Source organism: Lynx rufus, unplaced genomic scaffold (assembly GCF_022079265.1).
Source record: "Lynx rufus isolate CCGP_SWC_20201006 ecotype Redwood Valley unplaced genomic scaffold, mLynRuf1.p SCAF_2, whole genome shotgun sequence".
In the NCBI taxonomy this organism is placed as follows: domain Eukaryota; kingdom Metazoa; phylum Chordata; class Mammalia; order Carnivora; family Felidae; genus Lynx; species Lynx rufus.
The window spans coordinates 33414285-33440196 of record NW_025814834.1 but is presented as its reverse complement, the minus strand read 5'-3'; the positions used below and the strand labels follow the sequence as shown (position 1 = coordinate 33440196).

The following is a 25912-nucleotide window of genomic DNA, read 5'->3' as shown; positions in this document are numbered from 1 at the left end:
AAGCGTCCGACTTGAGCCAGGTCACGATCTCGCGGTCCGTGAGTTCGAGCCCCGCGTCAGGCTCTGGGCTGATGGCTCAGAGCCTGGAGCCTGTTTGTGATTCTGTGTCTCCCTCTCTCTCTGCCCCTCCCCCGTTCATGCTCTGCCTCTCTCTGTCCCCAAAAAAATAAATAAACGTTGAAAAAAAAAATTAAAAAAAAAAAAGAATCTGATGCTTAACCGACTAAGCCATCCAGGCACTCCATAATTTGTGCTTTTATCACTTCTTTGACAACATTGCATAACTATGTTATGTTCATCATTCTGAAATAGAGAACTTTTAAAACTTAATACTGGGGGCACCTGGGTGGCTCAGTCGGTTAAGCGTCCAATTTCGACTCAGTCATGATCTTACAGTTCATGGGTTCATGCCCCACTTCGGGCTCTGTGCTAACAGTTCAGAGCCTGGAGCCTGCTTAGGATTCTGTGTCTCCCTCTTTCTCTGTCCCTCCCCTGCTCCTCTGTCTTTCTCTTTCTCTCTCTCTCAAAAACAAACATTAAAAAATTTTTAAAAAGTTAATACTGATATAGCATTTGTACAACTCCAAAAAGGATTCAGTAAATGCTTATTGATTGATTAGTAGCTTTCACAAGTCATAGTACTTCTGAATAAATTGTAAGGGGTGATTCAGACCTTTCTGAGGATTATAAAGGGTAAATTATATACTTTGGTCACATATTAGGAAATAAGTAGAAAAATCACTTGCTTCTACATTCTGACTATGAATAGTGGGAATCACATACATTAAGAAGAAAAGTGAATGGGGCTCAGTTGATGGAGCATGAGACTCTTGATCTTGGGGTTGTGAGTTCAAGTCCCACATTTGGTGTGGCGATTACTTAACAGATAAAATCTTTTTTTCAAGTGTTTTATTTAATTTTGAGGGAGTGCAAGTAGGGAAGGGGCAGAGAGAGGAGGACAGAGAGTCTGAAGTGGGCTCTGCACTGACAATGTGGAGCCTGGAGCCTGTTCCCCTTTCCGCCCCTTCCTTGCTTGTTCTCTTTCTCTCTCTCTTTCTCTCAAAAATAAATAAGTGTTTAAAAAAAGCAAAATAAAATCTTTAAAAAAAGAAAGAGAAAAATTAAAAAAATAAAAATGTAAAAAACTGATTTTTTGCTATGAAATTGTATGAACTGAGAACTCAAAATTATACAAATAGCTTCAGCCGAGGAGGGGGCAGAGGGGGAGAGAGAGAGAGAGAGAGAGAGAGAGAGAGAGAGAGAGAGAGAGAATGTTAAGTAGTCTCCATGCTCAGTGTGGAACCTGACTTGGGGCTCAATCCTACGACCCTGGGATCACAACCTGAGCTGAAATCAAGAGTCAATCACTTGACTGACTGAACCACCCAGGTGCCCCGAGATTATCTCCCTTTTTAATCTAGTAGAGGAGAAAACAAAAGCAAGGAATCAAAATGCAGCCTGATAAGCACAATATTAGAAGCTTATAAAAAGCGTATAGAAATAATGCTAAGAAGGGGTGCCTGGCTGACTCAGTTGGTAGAGCCTATGACTCTTGATCTCGGGGTTGTGAGCTCAAGCCCCATGTTGGGCCTAGAGCTTACTTAAAAAAAAAAAAAGTAATGCAAAGAGGGAATAATTAATTCTGTTTGGGGTTTGGGGTCAGGGGAATCTTCTTAGAGGTGGTACTGTTTGAGCTGAGTGTTGTATGGTGAACAAAAATTAAGGAGACAGCCAGAAGGGAAAGGATATTCCTGACAGATAAAATAGCAAGCACAAAGGCATGTATATTTGAGGAACTGTAAATTCTTTGGTATCACAGGGCTTTGCAAGAGCAGAGACTGTTTTGCTTATTGTATCCACAGTAGCCTAATACAGAGCCTGGACCACAATGAACAATAAATATTTGCTGAACAGAAGAATAAAAGAGACGGGCCTTGTGTCATTCTGAGGAGTTTAATTTAATCTTATAGCTCCCATAGGCTGAAGCTGACTGGAAGCCAGTGGGCAAGGGAGTCTTGGAAATTTAGTTTGTAGGAGTCAGTCCCTGAACAAAGAAGAAAAGGGAAGGAAATGGAACTGAGAGCAAATAGTCAAATGATCCACACCCTTCTTATGACCTAACAGCTTTGTATCAAGTGGAACATGCCTGCCTCTCCCATGCTCCAATAAACTGGTCTCCTTTTCTTGTTTTCTTTTTTTCTTTCCTGTTTCAATTGGAAAACAATATACTTTTTAATTATTTTTTTATTTGGATATAGTTGATGCACAATGTTACATTTGTTTCACATGTAAAAACTGACCTCCTTTTTATTTCTCAAATATACCAAGATTGTTCTAACCAGCTTAAGGCCTTTGCTTATTTCCTAAGACAAAAAGAGTCTTCTACCAGATCTCTGCCTAGCAGAGATCGATACCTCAGGGGTCAAGTGATACCTCCCTAAACAGGACTTCCTGAAAAATCCTTTTAAGATAGAACAGCTGTTCCTCTCATATTGTCTCCCCTTTCTAAAAGGTAATGTGGTGAAATAACCTAAGGTCATCTCCAATTATCTACACCCTTGTAAAATCCTTTCCCCTTGAGTGTGGGTAGAACGTGTGGCTTGCTTCTAAATGACTGAATATGGAAAAGGTGATGGGATGCCACTCCTATGATTATGTTATATAAGATTCTGTCTTAACACACTGGAATAAGAGAAACTCTCTGTTGACTTTGACTAAATAAGTTATGTTGTGAGAACACCTATGGAGAAGGCTACATGGCAAGGAACTTTAGGAGCCTCCAGGGAGCTGAGAGTAGCCCCTGGCACCTGAATAAGATTAAAAGAAGATTCTTCCTTAGTCAACCCTCCAGATGAGAATAGCAACTGGCTGATGTCAACCTTGATTACAACTTTGGGAGACCCTGAGCAGAGGACTCTGCTAAATCAAGGCTGGACTCTAGATGCATAGAAACTGTGAGATAATAAATATGTGTGGTTTTGAGCTGCTAAGTTTGTGGTAATTTGTTAAACAGCATTAGAAAATGAATACAGGTTGGAGCACCTGGGTGGCTCAGTCAGTTGAGTGTCTGACTTGATTTCGGCTCAGGTCATGATCCCAGGGTTGTGGGATTGAGCCCTGCATCAGGCTCCATGCTGAGCGTGGAGGCTGCTTAAGATTCTCTCTCTCTCTCTCTCTCTCTCTCTCTCTCTCTCTTTATCTCTCTCTCTCTCTCCCTCTGCTCCTCTCCCCTGCTTGTGCTCTCACTAAAAAAGAAAAAGAAACAAAAAAGAAAAGAAAAAATTTGAATACAGATAAATACCATGAGAGGATGAGAGGAAGGAACTTGGCTCTCTTGTTCTTGCTATATCACTATACCTAGACTAGTGATTGGCACATAGTTTAATAAACATTTGTTGGTTACATAAATGAATAAAAAGAAGGTGGATGAATGTATGAATTTCAGCTGGATGGGAGAGAGGATAGGACTGAATCCTTGGAACATGGCTAGTGACCATCAGCTAAGGAATACTATTTTCAGAGATGGGGTTAGGGGGGATCCATCAAGCAGGTATACATATGGTTCAAAGACTTCAGGGGGCAGTGATAGGTGATATACTGTTTTAAGATTTCCTTTACTATATTATAGAGTTGACCCTTGAACAATATGGATTTGAACTATGCAAATCCACTTACACATGAATTACTTTTGATAACTATAGTATAGTACTATAAATGTATCTTCTCTTCTTTATAATTTTCTTTTTTTAAAAAATATTTTATTTTTTAAGTAATCTCTACACCCAACGTGGAGCTCGAATTTGTAACTCCAAGATCAAGAGTCATATGCTCTACTGACTGAGCCAGCCAGGTAGGTGCCCAGTTTTGTTTCTGTGGTTTTCTTTTTTTTTTTTTTCATGTTTTTAAATTTTATTTTTGAGTGAGAGAGAGAGCTCATGCATGTGCACACAAGTGGGGGAGGGGCAGAGAGAGAGGGAGACACAGAATCTGAAGCAGGCTCCAAGCTCTGAGCTGTCATCACAGAGCCCCACTTGGGGCTTGAACTCCTGAACTGCAGATCATGACCTGAGCTGAAGTTGAACACTTAACCAACTGAGCCACCCAGACACCCCTGTTTTTGTGTTTTTTAAAGTAAGTTCTATGCCCAATGTGGGACTGGAACTCATGACCTGGAGATCAAGGGTCATGGGGCAGTCTACCAACTGAGCAGTCAGGTGCCCCATCTTCCTTATTATTTTCTTCTTCTTTCTTTGTTTTGAATTTTATTTGTTTATTTTGAGAGAGAGAGCATGAATGGGGGAGAACACACACACACAGAGAGAGAGAGAGAGAGAGAGAGAGAGAGAGAGAGATTCGAAGCAGGCTCTGAGCTGTCAGGGCAGACCCCCACATGGGGCTTGATCCCATAAACTGTGAGATCATGACCCGAGCTGAAATCAAGAGTCGGACACTTAACTGACTGAGCCACCCAGGCACCCCCCCCCCCATGATTTCTTTAACAACATTTTCTTTTCTCTAGCTTACTTTATTGTGATAGTGTATATAATACATATATCATACCAAATATGTGCTAATCAACTGTTTATAGTGTTTATAAGGCTTCCAGTCAACAGTAGGCTATTAGTAATTAAGTTTTGGGGGAGTTGAAAGTTACATGTGACAAAAAAGTTATATGCACATTTTCAACTGCCTGGAGGTTGGCACCCCTAAACCCTGCATTGTTCAAGGCTTACTATAATTTTCCTCCTCCATCTCCTCCTCCATCTTCTTCCAATGTGTAAACCTTAGTAGAAAATTTAACCATATTTTGGGGTAGCTTTGAGAATAAATAAAGGATCTTTTTGTTTGGTGGAAAGCAGAGCTCAGTGTCTGGCACCACCAAGGAAAAGCTCTGATGAAGCATTAAGGAATCTACTCCCGAAATCATTGTTGCACTATATGCCAACTAACTTGGATGTAAATTTAAAAAATAAATTAAAAAAAAAAAGATGTCAGTAGAAAAGTCCAGAGCAAATGAGGTAAACTTGTGGAAAATATAGTCTTCCTCTGGGATTATTTATTTATTTATTTTTAAAGGAAGGATTTCTTCTTCTTCTTTTTAATGTTTAGTCATTTATTGAGAGAGAGAAAGAGCATGCGTGTGGGGCAGAGAGAGAGAGAGAGAGAGAGAAACAGAGGCTCCAAAGTGGGCTCTGGGCTGACAGCAGAGAGCCTGACACAGAGCTCAGACTCACAAACCATGAAATCATGACCAGAGTCAAAGTTCGATGCTTAACCAACTGAGCCACCAAGGTGCCCCCCTCCCCCCCTCACTCCAGGGTCTTTTAATGCTTGGGGAGAAACTGGGTTTTCTTGCTGTCAGTCACTCAGAATGGGAAGTTCAGATGATTTTATTTCATTCTAAATGGAAGGAAAGGGAAGGGTGATTCCAGATACTAGGCTAACTAAAATTTCAAAAGTTAGACAAAAGGAGAAGGAAAGAAATGGGACAATAGATCTAGGTTCCAAAAGCAAAGCTTTATTATTATTATTATTATTATTATTATTATTATTATTTTATTTTTAAATTTTTTTATTTTTTAAGCTTTTCTTGTTTTAGAAAGAGAGAAATTTAAGGTTACTTTTAGGTCCAGAGAATGTCAAGTTGGAGGTGTGGGTTTGTCAGTTTCCAACCTCATTTTCCTTGTACGCCACAACTGGGTTTTCCCCTCTCCCCACAACTACACCTTAATGTTCCAAAAGGAACATTATGCCATGTCCCACTCCTCATTTTAGTCCTAAAGATTAAGTCCTAAATTTTCTAAACTGTTTTAAGTTGCTTTTCATTATTTTGACCCTGAAGTGTGTCCCAGAGCTAACTTCTGGGTGTCTGTATTATTTTTTTTTCTAGAGTTGAGAGTTTTTATTGTATTTTTCTTTGACAACATCCTTTATAATGATAAAGCTTTTTCTTAGAAGTATTCAGTATCTGGGCACTTGGGTGATTTGGTCTCTTGAATGTCCAACTTCAGCTCTGGTCGTGATCTGAGTTCAAGCCCCATATAGGGCTCACTGCCATCAGTGTAGAGCCCACTTCAGATCCTCTCTCCCCCTCTTTTTGCCCCTCTCCTGCTTGCACTCTCTCTCACAAAAATAAGTAAACATTGAAAATAAAAGAAGTACTCAGTATCTCTGAGCTCAGGTAACTCCTATTTGTCCTTATTCATATAACAGGGATTCTGCCTTGGTCCTTATTCAAATGCTTGTTCTAATAATCTGCTTAGTCCTCTACATCTCTCTTAAGACCAGGGCTTTGCTTTTACAAATCTTCCACCTCAGAGGAAAGCTATAATCCATGAGGGGCCATAATACATAGTGAAGATCCATCAGTCTTATAGACACTATTGTTCCCTTGGATTTCTCTGTTGGCTCCCTTCATTTCTGATTTCTTACCCCGGAATTTTTCTCATATGTTAGAAGATTCTTCTCTATCCTGCTTGGGCTTTGGTGACTAGAGTACTGTTGATTATTTTCCCCTCGCACACACCATTGTAGTATTAAGGTTGTTCACAAAGTTTTATGTACCTCTTTTAGTAACATTGTATAGTATTACATTTCCCTGCAGTACTAGCAATTAAATTTTATGATGCCTACTGTAGCAATCTTTTTTTTTTTCTAAGTAGGCTCTATGCTCAATGTGGGGCTTAAATTCAAGGCCCCAATATCCAGAGTCACATGCTCTACCCACTGAGCCAGCCAGGTGCTCCCCTAATGTAGGAATCTAGAATGTATCTCAGTGAAGCCTCCAATAGTCTGGTGACCTCAGTGACTAAAATCAGCAGAATCCATGTAGTGGATGTTGTACTGAGCTCCCCAGATCCACCCTTTAGGACTGAAGGCACAACCTCTCCCAACTGCTGCACATGCTGGTGGCTGACAACTTTCAGCTGGGGCCCTCTCTGAGGGTTGCTCTTGACTTAAGAGAGCTCCTCTCATCCCTTCCCTGGGTGCAGCCCATATCCAATGACAGGTTGATAGGAGGGTATAAGACCTAGCCTCCTGTCTCAATTTAGGACAATGTTAAAGGGCCATCCCAACTCCAGGGCTCCCTGCAGAACTGGCTGAAGCCTCAGTTGCAGTTGTGTTGCAGTTCAAGCTTTCCCCTTCCAGAGACTTTGTGACCCTTGGTCTCCAGAGATTGTTCTTGAGAGAACTACCCAATAACCTCCTGCATTCAAATCTCATGGTTTCCCAGTGAATCCTACTTGTAACAGGCTTCCTGATGACTTGTATCAAACATGTAACATGTATGAGAAATAAACCCTTGTTGCTATAAGCTGCTTGCTACAAAGCTATAAGATGTTTGCTACAAACTAGCCTATCCTGGTTTACAGACACCAAACCTTGGCTGCCCTGCCAATCCTTTGTTTTCACTAGAGCTTGACTTGTATTGTCTGTCTTGTTTTGTGGATGGATTGATGGCCACGTTCTAGTTCTTCTCTGATGGTTTTTCTCATAGTGAGTGAACAGCCATGTCCCAATTGAGATATTACAAGGAGCAACACAAAAGGGAAGAGGGTTGCCTGTCTAGTTGTCTACTAATTATTCCTACCAGGTCAGTGGCATATATTTTTTTCACATGAACTTCCTAGGACCCTTTCTTCTTTTTTATATATTTTACCACACATTTATAATATGCATAAGGGTACTTAATTTTTTTAAATGTTTATTCATTTTTGAGACAGAGGTGGGGGGAGGTGCAGAGAAAGAGGAGGATGTAAGATCTGAACCCAGCTCCATGGTGACAGCAGAGAGCCCAATGTGGGGTTGGAACTCACAAACTGTGAGATCATGACCTGAGTCAAAGTCCCATGCTCAACCGACTGAGCCACTCAGACACCCTGGTACTTAATGTTTCTTAGAAAAATTTTATGCAAATAAAAATAGAATAACCAAGTAGTTGATCCCAATTTGAGAAAGAATAGTATACTACTAATTAATAAACTTTCTACACTTCTAACTTACTAAAATCCAATTTCTTTGAGTGCTAGTTCTTATTTCTTGAAAGTCAAACAGTAGAACAATACCAGTTTCTTATTTTAGGCCTTTGGGGCAAAACAAAATATAGTAATAAAGCTAATGAATTAAAGCATATGCTCCTCCTAATTTTTTTTTTTTCTTTTTAAGGGATCTTACTATAAGAAAAATTTCTTTCTGCCTGAAGGGTAAACAGTATAAAAATATTTCCACTAAAAAGTCTGAGAATCCTGGGTTGCTATTATCAAAACCCATAATTATACTGGATGTTTAGTATGATAACAGCAACTAGTTTAAGGAATGTGGAGGTTTATTCACATCAAGTTCAGATAGAGATAAAAGGGGACTTGAGCAAGCAAAGAGTATAACTTCAGGAGTCTATCTATGAATGTGTCTTTGGAACTGCCCTTATCCACAATGAAAGACCAGCAAAGCCAGCTTTCAGAATAGCCCTTCTGCTTGGTAGAAGGAAAGCTAGACTTCACTTCTAAGATCGCCCACCTACGCAAATTTTTCCACCTCGCAGCTAAGAATTAAACACAGACTTCCGATCATGGCGCCACGCACGTCACTTTCTCCCTTTTCCCCCAGCAAAATCCCACCCAAGTCGACCTGATCCCGCAGGAGGTGTGTAAAGGCTGCAGGGAGTGGGGGAGGAATTCCTTCCCCTATCCTGGTTGCTTAGGTTTCTGCAATTCAAAAAACCGACTAAACAGATCCTTTCCAGGAAGCTTGAGTACCAACAGGACCTCTTCATTTCCTTGGGTTCGAAGTCATTCTTTACCCTTAGGCAACAACTCCTCACCGAAATTTTCCTTTCACAGGCCCTAAAAAGCCCCTTAGGCCCTCAGCCTTTGTGAATAAAGGCCCACCCTGGAAGTGGAAACCGAGCGGCATAGACAGATAGGCACATACAGTTGAACAATGCATAGAATTTTAAAAGAAAGTGTTTCCTTTCTGGCTTCGCATCCTTTCAAATGTTAAATATTTCTGTCAGCTAAGAAGGGCTACGGTAATGGGCGCTTGAGAGAAGCAGGACACCGATAAGACCAAAAATATCAATTTAGAGGTGGTCTTTCCAATTTCTGCTTTTGTTTGAGTCAGGGAGGGGAGCCCGAGGAGGCCAAGGTCTCCAGTTCTGGGAAAGGAGAGTTCTTCTGGATTCTTTGGGCTACGGAGAGGCAGGCTCTGGCCCCAGGAAACAACGAAGGCAGTTCTGCCCCTCAAGGCTTTACTCCAGGAGTCCCGGAGGAGACCGCGACGCCCCAGTCCAAGTCCAAATCAGCCAGCTCAGAACAGTTTGCCAAGGCTGGACAAAAGATGTGGCCGCTCTCTCTTAAACACACACACACACACACACACACACACACACACACACACACACACACCCCGAGTGTGGCCGTATGGAAGGTATGTGTGTCTTAAGGAGAATGGCCATTGCTGCCCACTGCGGGCTGCCGGCCCCACCCTGCCCTCGGCGGCTCCAGGGAGACACACCGCGCGAGGGCCGCGGAGTCCTTCTCAGCAAGCCCCGGAGTGAGGGGCGGGGCCGGGCGGGGCCGCGAGCGCGCAGGCGCGGTGTAGGCTTCCTCGCGCCGCCGCCGCTGTTGCCGCCGCCGCCCGCGCTGCACCACAGGCCCGAGACAGACAGGGCCGGGAAGAGCCGGAGACTGAGGAGGAGGCGGAGGCGGCGGCGGCGGCGGAGGCGGGGCGACTCCGGTGACCGGGAGCGCCGCAGACTGGCAGCTGCGGCGACTCCCCCCTTTGTGTCTGGTCTGCTCGGAACCACTGGAAGTGCTTCCCGGAGGGGTGCGGGGTGTCTCGCCGCCTCGCTGCCCACCCTTTTCCCCAACCAGCCACCTACCTCCGCCCTCCCGCCGCCCCCCGCCCTCGGCCCGCGACGCCCGAGCTCCGCCCGGAGCCCAGAGCTGCGGGAGAACGAGGCGGCGGCGGCGGCGGCGGCGGCGGCGGCGGCTTCTTCAGAGGGGTTGTGATTCGCTCACAGGAGCCATTGACGGGAGAAGAGGCTTTTATTCGTGGAATTTACCTCAGGCAAGATCGAACGGCTGCAATAAAAGAGAGAGAGAGGCGAATCCAGGAGGGCTGGAAAGGGCAGCTCCCCGCACCTCCCCTCCGCCCGCCGTCTCGGGGAGCTCCGGGCCCTGCCTGCTGACCCCTCCCCTCCCCCCCTCGTTTCCTACTGCCCCTCAGCCCTCCGGCGGGGCCCTGGCAGAACCTCGAAGGATTGTTCGGCGAAGGCTTGAATTGAAGGCTGTGGTTTGACCATGGAGGCAGGCACCTTTTTCGATCCAGTCGATGAACAGGGTTTGTTGTTCTCGAAATCCGAGTGAAGGAAGCACCGAAGCGAAACTTAAAAAGGAATCCTGCCCTCCTGGAGCCACGGGCGATGCGACTTGTGCCGCCGGGTGCCGCCGCCGCCCGCCCGGCTTCGCCCTTCCAGGCAGTCGGGAACTTGTTCTGATCCTCAGCCCCGCCATCGAATCTCCGCTCTCCATCCCCCTACACCCTGGATATGTTTTCTCCCAGACCTGGATATTTTTTTGACATCGTGAAACTACGAGGGAAATAACTGCGGGGCTTCTTTCTGTCTCCCTGCTTCTCCACACGGACATGCCTTCAGTTTGGGTGGCCGAGACACCCGGTTCTAGGCGAATGAACCTCTCCAGCCGCGAGGGAGAGAAATGAAGGGAATTTCTGCAGCGGAATGAAAGCTCTGCAGCTAGGTCCTCTCATCTGCCATTTGTCCTTTCAGACTGCATTGTAATACCGGGCCGGACAAGTCGGACGAGAGCGAGGACCAGCCTCCCGGCCGTATCTCTCGGCCCGTGTTTACTTTCCATATTTCTTTGCTCTCCTGCTTCTCGGCTGGCCCAGGGATGACTTCCTCGCTGCCGCGGCCCCGGCGGATGCCGTCGCTCGTGTGGACCGTCCTGCTGGTCAGCACTGCGGCCGGTGAGTAGCCCCCGGCGGCGCGTCGGGCCACTGCCCCTGCCTGCGGGTGGCGGGCGGGGAGCCCGCAGAGGCCAAGGCCTGAGCTCGCCCTTCGCGACGCGTCCAGCGATCGCTGTGGAGGGAACCGCGTCCCGTACCTGCGCGCCTTTCCCGTTCCTTCTAGGGAAATAACCTTGCATGTTTTTGTAGTTTCGAATCCCTACTTCCATATCCCCCCTCACCCCCCACGGGGGGAGGGGAAAGACATACTGGGTGTGGTATCTTGACATTTTTAGCTGTGAGGTAATGCAAGGATTAAAAATAATATTTTAATCGCCAATGAACAGTGTCTATTATGAGATCTTTGCAAACACAGCTGTAGATTTTTATTTTAATGTAAAGAAGCGGATTTGGCTTACATTAAAAAGAACATCAACTATAGAACGCACACTTGAACCTTATTTTTAGATTTAGATCACTCTTTGGGAGTCCATGTTACTTTCATTATTCAGAAATGTTACGGAATGAATTGAATAAATGTTGAGTAAACCAGAACTTTGAGATTCTTAATACATTGTATAAGAATGTTAATTATTATCATTGGTATTGTTTTGTCCCAAAGTATTTTAGTAATTATATTTCCATTTTTCAACCTAGATACACTCGTATTTTATATGCTTTTGGAATTACTCTTGGCCTTAAAAGCATTTTCGATAACTTTACATTTTAGTCATCTGGCATCAATTGGCTTTCCTGTCATTGAGACAACTTTGACCTCACATTAGAGGTGTAGGAGATTTGAGTCCTAAAAGTTCCTTGACATTTTACTAAGCTTAAAGGGAAACAGTAGTCATCCTTTCCTTAGGATTTTTTTTTTTTTTTTTAAGTTCTCAGATACCTGAGAGAAAGCGTCATGTTTCATCTGCAATTATTTTTCAAGCGGTCTTTTGGTGATACGCTCTTAGAAATTTTTGGGAGTGAACTGTACATATAATTCTTAAGTTTGGTGTAGGATGGCCAAATAGATTATGAATTTAAAAATGAGTGAAGGACAATATAACAGCTTTCCAGTTACTTTTTTATTTTTATAAGTGTATTTTTAATATTCACATTTCTCATTGCTATGTTAAACACAGAGGTTGCTTGCTTATTTCCATTTTAAGAGTCTGCATTGGGAAAATTCTGAAAGAAAATTTGAAGTTTCCTTTAGTGCCTTTGATATTGTTGATTAATGTCTTATGTCTATGATAAATCTGTGTAGTTGTATTAAAAGAATTTGAACTTTTGAATTGAATATATTTTGAAACTGGTATTTTAAATTCTTAATCATCACAATTCCTTTGGGGATTAAAACAAACAGTTTTTCTCTAGATTTCTTCAAATTGTATTAGTTGTTTAAATTCTCTAGCTGTAAGTCTTGTGATTCCTGTAAAATATGAAGAGAATAAAAGGCCTTAGGCTTAAGCAGTCATTCTATGATCAGAGATCTCAGAACATAGACTTTTCATGTTCTTTGTTATTCTTCACCTTTTTAGAATGTAGATTCTCATTTATAGCTGACAGGCTTATCATTTTGTGATCAGAACTGATAACAGTAAAGGAAAGAACACTGATTTAAAAATAATTTAATTTGTATTTGGTAAATAAAATATTAGAATAATGTCCTTTAAAAAGGAGGGATTGAAAGAATCACTACTTTAAAGTGGTTTTAGTCTTCATTAGTATTACATAGTAGCAGATGCCAAAATTTGTAAGCTATAACAATAATAGTAATAATAATAATGTAATAATAATAGTGTTTATTGAATGCTTGCTCTGTGCCAGCAACTATTCTAACAGCTCTCCATGTGTTTTCTCATTTGATCCTTATGACAATTCCATACTCCAGCTGTAATTATGTTCCTTTTACAGAGAGGGCATGTGAAGTGCAGAGAATTTAAATAACTCACCACACCGTAAACTGTGGAGCCAGGATTATAGCCTGTACCCTTACCTATCACATTAATGATAACAACAGTTCACTCTAATTGGGAACATAAGATAGAGTAGTGCCTTCACTAAATCAGCCTTTGAAAAGAAGTAGGGACACTTGACAGGTTCTTCATTCAGCACTGGTTATTGCGGATGTTATTCTAAATGTGAAAACTTTGCCTAATATGGGAGTGGCGAGTTCAGTTTCATTAGGTACAAGGTGACTAGAGAGGGCCTACGTAGACTTGGGTTACATAGATGTAATGATGTAACCAGACAGGTGCAAATAGTACTGCTGAACAGGAAAAAAATACTAGAAGACCTGCTGATATCACATCCCTCTTTGGGGCCATAGGTGAATCCTTTATTTCTTTTGAATCCCTCTTTTCCATTTAGTGTATCTAGTTCTTGGATTCCTTAATTCTAAGAACATTTTGTATGCAAAAAATTAGAATTTATTAAAAAATGTGTTTGGTTTATAAATGAATTCTTAATTTTAATCAAAGGATAAAATACAATGCAGTACTTACCACAGACCCAGCTTCTATTAAAAAAATTCGGGGGGCACCAGGGTGGCTCAGTCTGTTAAGCATTCTGCTTGATTTCAGCTCAGGTCGTGATCTCACAGTTCATGAGTTTGAACCCAGCAAAAGGCTCTATGCTGTCAGCACTGTCAGTTTGGGATTCTCTCTCTCTCTCCCTTTCTCTCTGCCTCTCCCCTGATTGTACTTGTGTGTGTTCTCTCTTTCCTTCTTCTCTCAAAATAAATAAATATTAACAAAATAAATTTTTGAAAAAAAGTCTTCATTCTTCATTTAGGTTGTAATGGTTACATAGCTAACCCTATATCCCACCCTACCCCCCTGTGCTTGAGCAGGCTCAGCTACCTTTTCCTCCAGTCTTCTTGTTCTCTTCTTTCTTGCCATCCTTGGTGGCCTGGGAGGCCAGGGAACCCATGGCATTTCAAATAGCCTTATTGTTGGGATTCACTCCTCGAAGGTTCTCCAGGACAACTAAGAAACTCAGGATTCTGCATCACATCATAATCCTCCTCCTCCTTGGCTGGCTTAGATGTGTCCAATGGCTGTCTGACATCAATGTTAGCTGAATCTTTATGCATTTGAAATAATTCACTTGATTAGATTTCTTTCTTTAAAAAAATTTTTTTTGTTGTTTTTTGAGTAAGCTCTATGCCCAACCTGGGACTTGAACTCACAACCTTGAGGTTAAGAGTCATGTGCTCTACTGACTGAGCCAGCCATGGTGCCACACTTAATTAGATTTCAGTTTTATATCTCTATAGGAATACATTGTCTACAGGAAGATGCACCTATTTAGTGTTCTTGAGCATTGAAGTTAATAAATATTGTTGAGGAATTAGAAATTTAGTAATCTTTACTTTTGTGTTTCTTGCCATGTGAACACTGCAACAGGATCACCTGCGGTTTTTGATAAAATACGTATTTCTGGCACTATAGCGTAGATGTACTGAATGGATCTCTCTGGGAACTATACATTTTTTAAAACTTAAACCCTGAAAGATTCTCCCTTAGGCAAGTTTATATAATCAGTCGTGATTGTTTGGATTTTTAAAGTATTGTGATTTAGTCAGCTTTTGGTGCATAATAGCTGGTAGCCATAAAAATATAGTGGCATACAACAATAAGCATTTATTCTGCTCCATTTGTCTCATTCTTGGGCCCAGGCTGGAGGTCAGGGTAACATCTCTCTGCAGGGAAGCTTGTCTTATGGCAATGGCAGAAGTACAAGAGGATAAGTTCAGTCCCTAGCCATTTTTAGACTCTTGTTCTTTTAACATCTTATTTGGCCAAGACTAAAGACAAGGAGTAGTGAAGTACACTTTGGCTATAATGAGGCCATGGTAATATATGGACATGTGGTACTATTGCTGGAGAATGAAGAATTGGGATCGTCAGTCTACCACATATGGTCAGGAAGATAGTCCAAACTCTTACTGTTTGAGCAGGGCCAGACTCTTTTTTTGTTTGTTTGTTTATTTTTTAAAGAAGTTTTTTAAAAAAATCTTTATCTATTTTGAGAGAGAGAGAGAGAGGGAGAGAAAGAGTCCCAAGCAGGGTCTGTGCTGTCTGTACAGAGCCCAGTGTGGGACTTAATCCCACAAACCTTGAAATCATGACCTGAGCTGAAATCAAGAGTTGGATGCTCAATCAACTGAGTCACCCAGGAGCCCTTATTTATTTAAGAGAGAAAGAGAGGGGGGGGAGGGGCAGAGAGAGAGAATCCCAAGCAGGCTGCATGCCCAGTGCACAGCCTGACACAAGGCTCGATCTCAAGACTGTGAGATCATGACCTGAGCCAAAATTAGGAGTCCAGTGCTAAACCAGTTGAGCCACCCAGGTGCCCCAGGGCCAGACTTTTAATTAGGCCTTTGCATAAAAATTATACCAGCTTTGATCTCTCCACAAGCCTACCCTGGCATGTGGGGTGATGTGGTAGTAGTGGTGTTGGTGTTCCTGTAATATGAAAAGTGGGAATAGAGAGATTAATTTCAAATGAGGACAACTCTCATTAAAGGCCAACTTTTCTTTTTAAAAAAAATATTTTGGGTGCACCTAGGTAGCTCAGTCGGTTGAACATCAGACTCTTGATATTGGCTCAGGTTGTGATCCCACAGTTGTGGGAATGAGCCCGAGTAGGGCTCTACACACAGTGTGGGGGTTTCTCTCTCACCCTCTGTCTCTGCCCTTCCCACTCTTGTGTGTGCATTCTCTCTCTCTCTCTTTCAAAATAAATGAATATTTTTAAAAACAGGATTTTATTTTTAAGTAATCTCTACACCCAACATGGGGCTCAAACTCATGACCCTGAGATCAAGAATTGCATGCTCCACTGACTGAGCCAGCCAGGAGCCCTTAAAGGCTAACTTTAACATAGAAAGAGAAGAAATTGAGTATTGATTTCTGATGGGTAAATTCTAAGTAGAAAAGGTACAGAATGAAGTCAGAGTAAATCAGTCAATTTTATAAATGACCATACCACTTATTTTGGTACTTATTCACATATTTGTTGAATGTCAGTTTATGTATTTGCTTTGTCCTCCAAATTTCTTTTTGAGGACAGGGTTCCTACCTTAAACTGTTTTGCAATCTATCATATTGTTGTGCAGATAAAAGATGTTTAAGAAATACTAAATGAGGGGTGCCTGGGTGGCTCATTTGGTTGAGCGTCTGACTTTGGCTTAGGTCACGATCTTAGCAGTTCATGGGTTCAGGCCCCGTGTCCAGCTCTGTGCTGACAGCTCAGAGCCTGGAGCCTGCTTCAGATTCTGTGTCTCTCTCACAGCCCCTCTCACACTTGTGCTCACTGTCTCTGAAAAATAAATAAACATTAAAAGAAAATTAAAAAAGAAATACTACATGAATGAATAATAAAAAGAAATTGGAGCCAGGAAGTGTTCTAAGATTGCTCACTTATTCAAATGATGTATTAATTTATTCTTTCTTTGTTTTAATTCCTTCAACTATAAAGTAGTTTAAGTGGTGTTGTAAGAAGACCCCTGTCTTGAGTTAATGAGACCTGAATTCCGTGTGATTCTGGACAGATTACACAATTTAGTTTTCTCAATTGTAATATTATGGGATTGGACCAGATTATGTTTGAAATGCAGATTCCAGGCAGCTACCCCAGACCTACTTAATCTGAATATCTGAACAGTGAGTTTGGGAATCTGCATTTTATTTATTTATATTTAAAATTTTATTTATTTTTGTAATGTTTATTTTTGAAAGAGAGAGAGAGGGAGGGAGAACGAGTGGGGGAGGGGCAGAGAGAGAGGGAGACACAGAATCCAAAGCAGGCTCCAGGGTCTGAGCTGTCAGCACAGAGCCTGATGCAGGGCTCTAACTCATGAAGTGTGAGATCATGGCCTGAGCTGAAGTCTGATGCTTAACAGACTGAGCCACCCAGGTGCCCTGGGAATCTGCATTTTAAACAAACATTTCCCCAGGTAAATTTTATGTACTCTGATGTTTGAGAAGTATAGGATCTAAGATTTCTTTTAACTCTCAGATTTTACTTTATTTATTTAATTTTTTGTGCCTTTCTGGGTCTTTTATTCAGTCACATTAGTACAAACATTTCTTATTTTAAGCTTTAAGTAATTATCTAAAACCTTTTTCTTTTTTAAAATTTAAAAAATGCTATTTGTTTGTTTAATCTTGGTCTTAAAGGTGGTTTGCTCTTTAATAAAAAGTGCTTTGCTCACCTAATATTGTATATGTTCATTTAGCTTGTATTTTGACCATTTTATTTTCCTTTTCCTTCTTCCAAAAAGAAAAACTACTTGTTAGTAGAAATAAATGGTTTTACTTTTAGTAAATTTACATGAGAACGGTTGATGAAACATTTACAATAGAAATAGTGTTAAATTAGACTAGATAACATTGATTTGGTTTTAGTTACAAATTAGTATTCCATGGAGTAAGTACTCCAAGTGGATAAATTGCATTTTTTAAATTTCTGTCCACCAAAGAATTATATTCTGATTTAATTGATGTCTGCTAGAAAAAAATTAAATATGAATGCTGTGATATCTCAAAATTCACTATTTTTTACCATCTTGCATAGTACTTACACATGTTGAAGAGACTCCCATATTACCAGACTATTTCCCCCTTGTAGTTAAATGGTCTAGTCTGTGAATCCTTTCTAGAAGCAATAAAGATGGCTTTAGTAGAATTTTGAGGGCAATAGACTTGATTTGTTTTTGTTTTTTTTAAGCTTTTTTTATTTAAAAAATTTTTAAAACATTTTTTTTTAAGTTTATTTATTTAGAGAGAGTGCCTGCATGAGATCAGGTGGGGGAGGGGCAGTGAGAGAGAGGGAGAGAGAGAGAATCCCAAGCACTGTCAGTGCAGACCCCAATTCAGGGCTTGAACCCGCGAACAGTGAGATCGTGACCTGGGCTGAAGTCTGTTGCTTAACCAACTGAGCCACCCAGCTGCCCCTTAAACTTTTTTAGATCTGTGCGATGGATATGACAGTTAAGGCTGCTGGATTACAAGAATACATTTATAATTTATGTATGGTCTATGTGACATTAGAAATAAGCTTGTGGGTAAATGACATGAATATTTTATTTAAAAAAATTTTTATTTTTAAGATTTTATATTTAAGTAATCTTTACACTCAATGTGGGGCCTGAGCTCACAGCCCCGAGATCAGTAGTCACATGCTCTACTTACTGAGCCAGCCAGGTGCCCCTGACATGAACATTTTAGAATACATTGTATTATCAGAACTATTAGAACACAACATTTATTTCTTGCTGTTAATTGTACTTAATACAGTAAGTGTTTGACTAGATGTAGTTTCTATTCCAGTATGCACCTATGGGACCAGGGAGAAGGGTACGGGGGCATGAATAGGATAGATAACATGTGGAAGGAGAACTAAAATGTCCAGTCAACAAACATTTATTAGTGCTTCCTTTGTGCAGGGTTCTTTTCAAAATATTGGTGGATATAAAGAAAAATAAGGGCCTCCTCTTCTCCCCCAAACATTTTATGCCATACCCTATATCACTTTAAGAAAGAGAATTAGATTTCATGCTATTTGGCAAGAGTAGGTATTTTGCAAATCTTACTAGCATTGTATTATTTCTTCTCTGCCTTTCTTTCAGGATGAGAAATTCCTGAAGGTATTCTGCAACACAGGGAAAGAGACTGTGTTCCTGTGTGTCTTCTAGCTGATCTCTACCCTCCTTTTATTTCTCTCTTCTCTGCCAGCCTTCTTGAAAGAGGAGTGAACACCTATGGACTTCTATATCCTCAACTCCTTACTTGTCCCATGCTGTATATTAAATCATCAGTGACTTTCTAATTGCCTTATCCAAGTGACTTTTCAATCTTGTTTTCTTTGACTTTTCTACAGAATTTGACAATTTTGGTCACCCCTTCCTTCTAACTCTCCTCATCTGACTTTATTAACTTTGCATTTCCCTGGTTATATATCATCTCCATCTTCTCTTCTCCATAAATGTTTTCTTCTTCTTTTTTAAATCTCCCTTAGATTGTCTTAAGTATACTTTTTTCTTATTGCAACTCCTCTTCCTTGTTGATTTTCTTTTATTGTTACTCTTCTCCTAAGCTTTAATTATTCTGGAAAGTAGATGACTTCTAAGTCAAACAGGCAACCAGAATTGGAAGCTAGAAAGGTTTGAGTTCCTTCCTAATGGTACCATCAACTATTTACTTTGGGCATATCACTTCTTTTGGTCTCAATATCCTCATTGTAAAGTGAAGGGGTTCACCTGTATGGTGTGTATAGTATTTATAGCACTTTTGCTTATGGTATGAGAAAAGAAAGTATATTTAGTTAGTAGTAAGTGTATAGCATTTTGAATGTTATATTTTGTTATTATTGAGTATATATATATGTATATAGTACTTTGAATTTAGCTTAGATTGGGGAAATCTGTGGGATATTCTGAAATGGTAAAAGTACTGCTTTGAAAGAAACTTAATTTTTTGCAAATACATTTTATATGTTGATTGTCTATGTTGAGTTAGGATCACCAAAGTGTTCTAAAGAAAGGCTGTATAAAGAACAATCCATAACTAAGAATAATCTATAAATATAAAGGATGCTTTATTTATTTATTTATTTATTTATTTATTTATTTATTTATTTAAGGGTGCTTTTAAAATAGTTGGAATCCTAGAATTTTAGAGTTGGAAAGGACTTTAGGGTAGACTTTAAATAGTTTTAAGTTTAGTTAAGAAGTTTAGTTAGAAGTTAGTCTAAGAAGGTTAACTTTTATACAATGTCTTTTGTTTTAATTTAATTTTTTATTTTAATTTCAATATAGTTAACTTGAAGTGTTACAGTAGCTTCAGGTGTACAATATAGTAATGTGACAGTTCTATTCATTACTCAGTGCTCATCATGATAAGTGTACTCTTAATCCTGTTCACCTAGTTGATCCATCCCCCCCCCATGGTGACCTCCCCTCACTCTCTGTTTGTTCTCTACAGTTAAGTGTCGGTTTTTTGGTTGATCTCTTTCTCCTTTGTTTGTTTTTTTTTGTTTCTTAAATTCCCTATATGAGTGAAATCATGATATTTGTCTTTCTCTGACTTTACTTAGCATTATACTCTCTAGATCCATCCATGTTGTAAATGGCAAGATTTCATTGTTTTGTGTGTGTGTGTGTGTATATGTACATGTATACATATACATATACATATGTATGCCACATATTTTTTAGAACTTTTTTTATTTTTTATTAAAAAATTTTTTTTAATGTTATATTTATTCTTGAGAGAGAGACAGAGCACAGCAGGGGAGGGGCAGAGCAAGAGAGGGACACAGAATCTGAAGCAGGCTCCAGGCTCTGAGCTGTCAGCACAGAGCCCAACGTGGGGCTCGAACTCACAAGCCGTGAGATGACCTGAGCTGAAGTTGAATGCTTTACCAACTGAGCCACCCCGGTGCCCCTGTTTTTTTTTAATTTATTTAATTTTGCCACATCTTCTTTATCCATTCATCTATGGATGGACACTTGGACTGCTTCCATAATTTGGAAATAATGCTGCAATAAACATAGGGGTGCGTATATCTTTCTGAATTATTGTTTTTGTATTCTTTGGGTAAATACCCAATAGCAGAATTACTGGATCACATGGCAATTCTGTTTTTAATTTTTTGAGGAACCCCATACTGTTTTCTACAGTGGCTGCACCAGTTTGCATTTCCAAGCAGTGCACAAGGGTTCCTTTTTCTCCACATTCTCAGCACACCACATTCTTACCAATTACTGAATCTGTTGACTTGCATCTTTCTGATTATGAGTGATATTGAGTATTTTTTCACATGTCTGTTGGCCATTTGTATGTCTTTGAAGAAATGTTTGTTCATGTCTTTTGCCTATTTTTAATTGGATTATTTGGTTCTTTTGGTGTCTGAGTTGTGTAACTTTTTTATATATTTTGAAAACTAACCCTTTATCAGATATGTCATTTATAAATATCTTCTCCCATTCAGTAGGCTGTCTTTTAGTTTTGTTGATTGTTTCCTTTGCTGTTCAGAAGCTTTTTATTTGATATAGTCCCAATAGTTTATTTTTGCTTTTGTTTCCCTTGACTCAGGAGACCTATCTAGAAAAATGTTTCTGTGGCTGATGTCAGAGAAGTTACTGCCTATGCTCTATTCAAAGATTTTTTAAGGTTTCAGGTCTCACATTTATGTCTTTAATTCATTTTGAATTTATTTTTGTGAATGGTGTAAGAAATTATTTTAATTTTAAGATAAATAATGCCAGGGGTGCCTGGGTGGCTCAGTCAGTTAAGTGTCCGACTTCGGCTCAGGTCATGATCTCACAGTTCGTGGGTTCAAGCCCTGTGTCAGGCTCTGTGCTGACAGCTCAGAGCCTGGAGCCTGTTTCAGATTCTGTGTCTCCCTCTCTCTCTGCCTGTTCACGCTCTGTCTCTGTCTCGAGAATAAATAAACAATAAAAAGAAAAAAAGATAAATAATGCCAAAGTCAATTTCAGCGTAGCTTTTGACTCAGTTATCACACATTCTAAATCAGTTGAGATCTAACTAATGCCATTTTAACTTCTGGTAAGTAAATTTTGTAAAACAGCTTTATTGAGAGGTAATTCCCATACCATACAATTTACTCCTTTAAAATGTACATGGGACCCCTGGGGGGCTCAGTCGGTTAAGTGTCTGACTTCGGCTCAGGTCATGATCTCACTGCTTGTGAGGTCAAGCCCTGTGTCAGGCTCTGTGCTGATGGCTCAGAACATGGAGCTGCTTTGGATTCTGTCTCCCTCTCTCTCTGCCCCTCCCCTGCGCACACACTCTCTCTCTCTCTCTCTCTCTCACTCTCTCTCTCTCAGAAATAAATAATAAAACATTAAAAAATCAAATGTGCAATTCATTGTTTTGGTATATTATTAAGTTAAAAATTATGGTAAAACAGGGGCGTCTGGGTGGCTCAGTTGGTTAAGTGTCTGACTTCAGCTCAGGTCATGATCTCACAGTTTGTGAGTTTGTGAGTTTGAGCCCCAAGTCAGGCTCTGTGTGGAGGGCTCAGAGCTAGTAGCCTGCTTTGGATTCTGTCTCCTTTCTCTCTGTTCCTCCCCCACTCCCTCTCCCTCTCTCTCAAAAATAAATAAATGTTAAAAAAAATTATGGTAAAACATATATAGCATAAAATTTGCCACTTTAACCATTTTCCAGTATACGATTTGGTGGCATTAATTGCATTCACAGTGTTGTGTAACACACATTGAATGTGTGTCACCAAAATGTTTTCATCACCCCAAACAGAAACTTTAACAATTAAGCAATAACTCCTATTTCCGCCCTCCTCCCAGCCCCTGGTAACCTCTAATCTACTTTCTGTCTCTGAATTTGCCTACTCTAAGATATTTCATATGAGTAGAATCATACAATATTTGTCCTTTTGGTACTGGCTCATTTTGCTTAGCATAATGTTTTTAAGTTTATCCATGTTATAGCATGTGTCCAAATTTCATTACTTTATAGGGCTGAATAATAGTCCATTGTGTGTATATGTCACATTTTGTTTATCCATTTATCTGTTGATGGACACTTGAGTTTTCCCCTTTTGGCTATTGTGAACAATGTTGCAGTGAACATTATTATACAGTATCTGTTCTAGTCTCTGTTTTAAATTCCTATGGGTGTATACCCACAAGTGTAAATTGCTGGATCATATGGTAATTCTATGTTTAGTTTTTTTTGAGGAACCGCCAAACTATTTTCAATAGTGGCTGTACCATTTCACATTCCTACCAGTAATGAACAAGTATTCCAGTTTCTCTACATTCTTGCCAACACTCATTGCTTTCTGTTTTATTTTTGTGAAAAATTATTTATTAGAGCCATCATAATGGGTGTGAAGTGGTGTCTCATTATGGTTTTGATTTTATTTGATTTTCCTAATGATAAATCATGTTGAGCATCTTTTTATGTGCTTATAGACAATTTGCATATCTTCTTTTGTTTTAAGCTTATTTTGAGAGAGAGAGAGCATGCAGGGGAGGGGCAGAGAGAGAGGGAGAGAGAATTTCAAGCAGGCTCCACATCATCAGCGCAGAGCCCCAGCTTCAGGCTTGAACCCACCAACCGGTGAGATCATGACCTGAGCTGAAACCAAGAGCCAGACACTCAACCTGACTGAGCCACCCAGGTACCCCTATATATCTTCTTTGAGTAAATGTCTACTCAAGTCCTCTGTCTACCTTTTTTTTCTTTTGAATTTGTTTTATTGAGATATAATTGATACATAACATTTATAAGTTTAAGGTGTACCACATATTGATTTGATACATTTCTATATCACATTATGATTACCTACATAATATTAGCTAACACCTCTATTACGTCGTGTAATTATCATTTTTGTGTCTGTGTTGGGAATAGTTACGATCTAGTCTCTTAGCAACTTCGAAATTTATAATATATTTGTCTATAATCACTGTGCATTGTATCCAGGATTTATTCATCTACTAGCTGCAAGTTTGTACCCTTAAATAACATTTGTCTATTTTTTAAAAAAAATTTTATGTTTTATTTTATATTTGACGGAGAGAGACAGAGACAGAGAGTGAGCAAGGGAGGTGCAGAGAAATAGAGACAGAATCTGAAGCAGGCTCCAGGCTCTGAGATGTTAGCACAGAGCCCAACGTGGGGCTCGACCTGAGCTGATGTCGGATGCTTAACCGACCGAGCAACCCAGGTGCCCCTGTCTATTTTTTTAATTGGATTGTCTTTTTGTTGTTGAGTGGTAAGAGTTCTTTTATATTATGAATGTTAACTTTCTATCAGGTAGATGGTTTCTGTATGTTATGGGCTGAATGTGTCCCCTCAAATTTCATGTTGAAATCATAACCCCCAAGGTGATGTATTATAAGGTGAAGCTTTTGGGAGTTGATTAGGTCATTAGGGTGGAGCCCTCATTAATGGGATTAGTGTTCTTATTAAAGAGACCCCAGAGAGATCTTTTCCTTTTACTGCTATGTGAGGTTACGCAAAAAGATGGCCATCTAGGAAATAGATTCTTACCAGTGACTGAATCTTCTGGCACCATGATCTTGGATTTCCCATATTCTAGAGCTGTGAGAAATGTTGTTTAGAAGACATCCAGTCTCTGGTAGTCTGTTATAGCAGCCTGAATGGATTAGGGCACCAATGTTTTCTCCTATTTTCTAGGTTTCTTTCCTATTTTTTAAAATCGTCTTAATAATATTTTTTGATGTACAAAATTTTTTAATTTTGATGGAGTCCAGTTTATCTATATTTTGTTGTTGGTGGTATGCATAATTTTGGTGTCATAGTTAAGAATCCATTGCCAAATCCGAGGCTGTGAAGATTTACTCCAATTTTTTCTTCTAAGAGCTTTATGGTTTTAGCCCTTATGTCATTGATCCATTTTTAAATGTTTATTTATTTATTTTGTGAGAGAGAAAGAGAGAGAGGCATGGGCAGAGAGAGAGGAAGACAGAATTGCAAATAGGCTCTGCACACATCATGGGGCTTGATCCCACAAACCGTGAGATCATGACCTGAATGGAAATCATAAGTCAGACTTGACTCTTTTTTTTTTTTTTAAAGCCGTATTAAATTTTTTTTTTTCTTAACGTTTATTCATCTTTGAGAGACAGAGAGAGAGACAGAGCATGAGCGGGGAAGGGGCAAAGAGAGGGAGACACAGAATCCAAAGCAGGCTCCAGGCTCTGAGCTGTCAGCACAGAGCCTGATGCGGGGCTTGAACTCAATGAACTGCGAGATCATGACCTGAGCCAAAGTCGGGCACTCAACCAACTGAGCCACCCAGGCGCTCCAGGAGTCAGACTTGACTCTTATCTGACTGAGCTACCTGGTGCCCCATGCCATTAATCTATTTTTTGAGTTAAATTTTATATATGGTGTGAGACAGGGATCCAGCTTCATTCGTTGCACGTGGGAATCCAGTTGTGCCAGTGCCATTTGTTAAAGAGACTGCTCTCCCCATTGAATGGAATGCCCACTCTTAAAAAGTCAGTTGGGCACAGATGTATAGATTTATTTCTGGACTTTCAGTTCAGTTCTATGGTCAGTCTTTGGACCTTTGCTTTTCTCTGTCTATACTTTGGTGATCTCATCCATTCTAATTTTTTTTTTTAATGTTTATTTATATTTGAGAGAGAGACAGAGTGTGAGTGGGGGAAGGGAAGAGGGAGAGGGAGACACAGAATCCCAAGCAGGCTCCAGGCTCTGAGCTGTCAGCACAGAGCCTGATGTGGGGCTCAAACCCATGAACTGTGTGATCATGACTTGAGCCAAAGTCAGATGCTCAACTGACTGAGCCACTCAATCTTCCTGCTCTCATCCATTCTCATGGCTTTAAAAATAGCATGTAGAGGGACACCTGGGTAGCTCAGTCAGTTAAGCATCTGACTCTTAGTTTTGGCTCTGGTTTTGATCTCATGGTTCATGAATTTGAGCCCCACATTGGGCTCTGTGCTGTCAGTGCAGAGCCTACTTGGGATTCTCTCTCTCCCTCTTTCTGGCCCTCCCCCACTTGTGCTCTCTCTCTCTCTCAAAATAAATAATTAAACTTAAAAAAAGTTACACTTTCCCTATAAAAGAAAATAGCATGTAGAGGTGAACAAATTTCAAATTTATTTCCATCCCAAACCTCTTTTCTTGAAATCCTGTTGTGTGTAACCATCTGTGTATTCAGCATCTCTGCTTAGATGTTTGATAGTTATCTCACACTTAATATGTCCTAAAACAAACTCCTTTAGTTTCTTCTATAGGTCTGTTCTTCCTGTATTCTTACCCAACTCAGCAAATGGCAATTCTGTCATTCTAGTTGTTTAGGCCAAAAATTGAAGATATTTTTTTCTTTTCTTTTCTTTTCTTTTCTTTTCTTTTCTTTTCTTTTCTTTTCTTTTCTTTTCTTTTCTTTTCTTTTC

The 25912-nt window shown here is 40.2% G+C and overlaps 1 protein-coding gene across 1 annotated transcript in view; it reads left to right on the top strand.

Annotated features, from left to right (window-relative positions):
* Window positions 1-9672: 9672 nt before the first annotated feature.
* The window catches only part of BMPR2 (bone morphogenetic protein receptor type 2), a 202699-nt gene continuing 186459 nt past the window's right edge, over window positions 9673-25912 (top strand). The window contains exon 1 of the mRNA XM_047085535.1: window positions 9673-10989. Coding sequence (XP_046941491.1) covers window positions 10914-10989 — 76 coding nt within the window. The 5' untranslated portion in view covers window positions 9673-10913. The remainder of the gene's footprint in view (window positions 10990-25912) is intronic.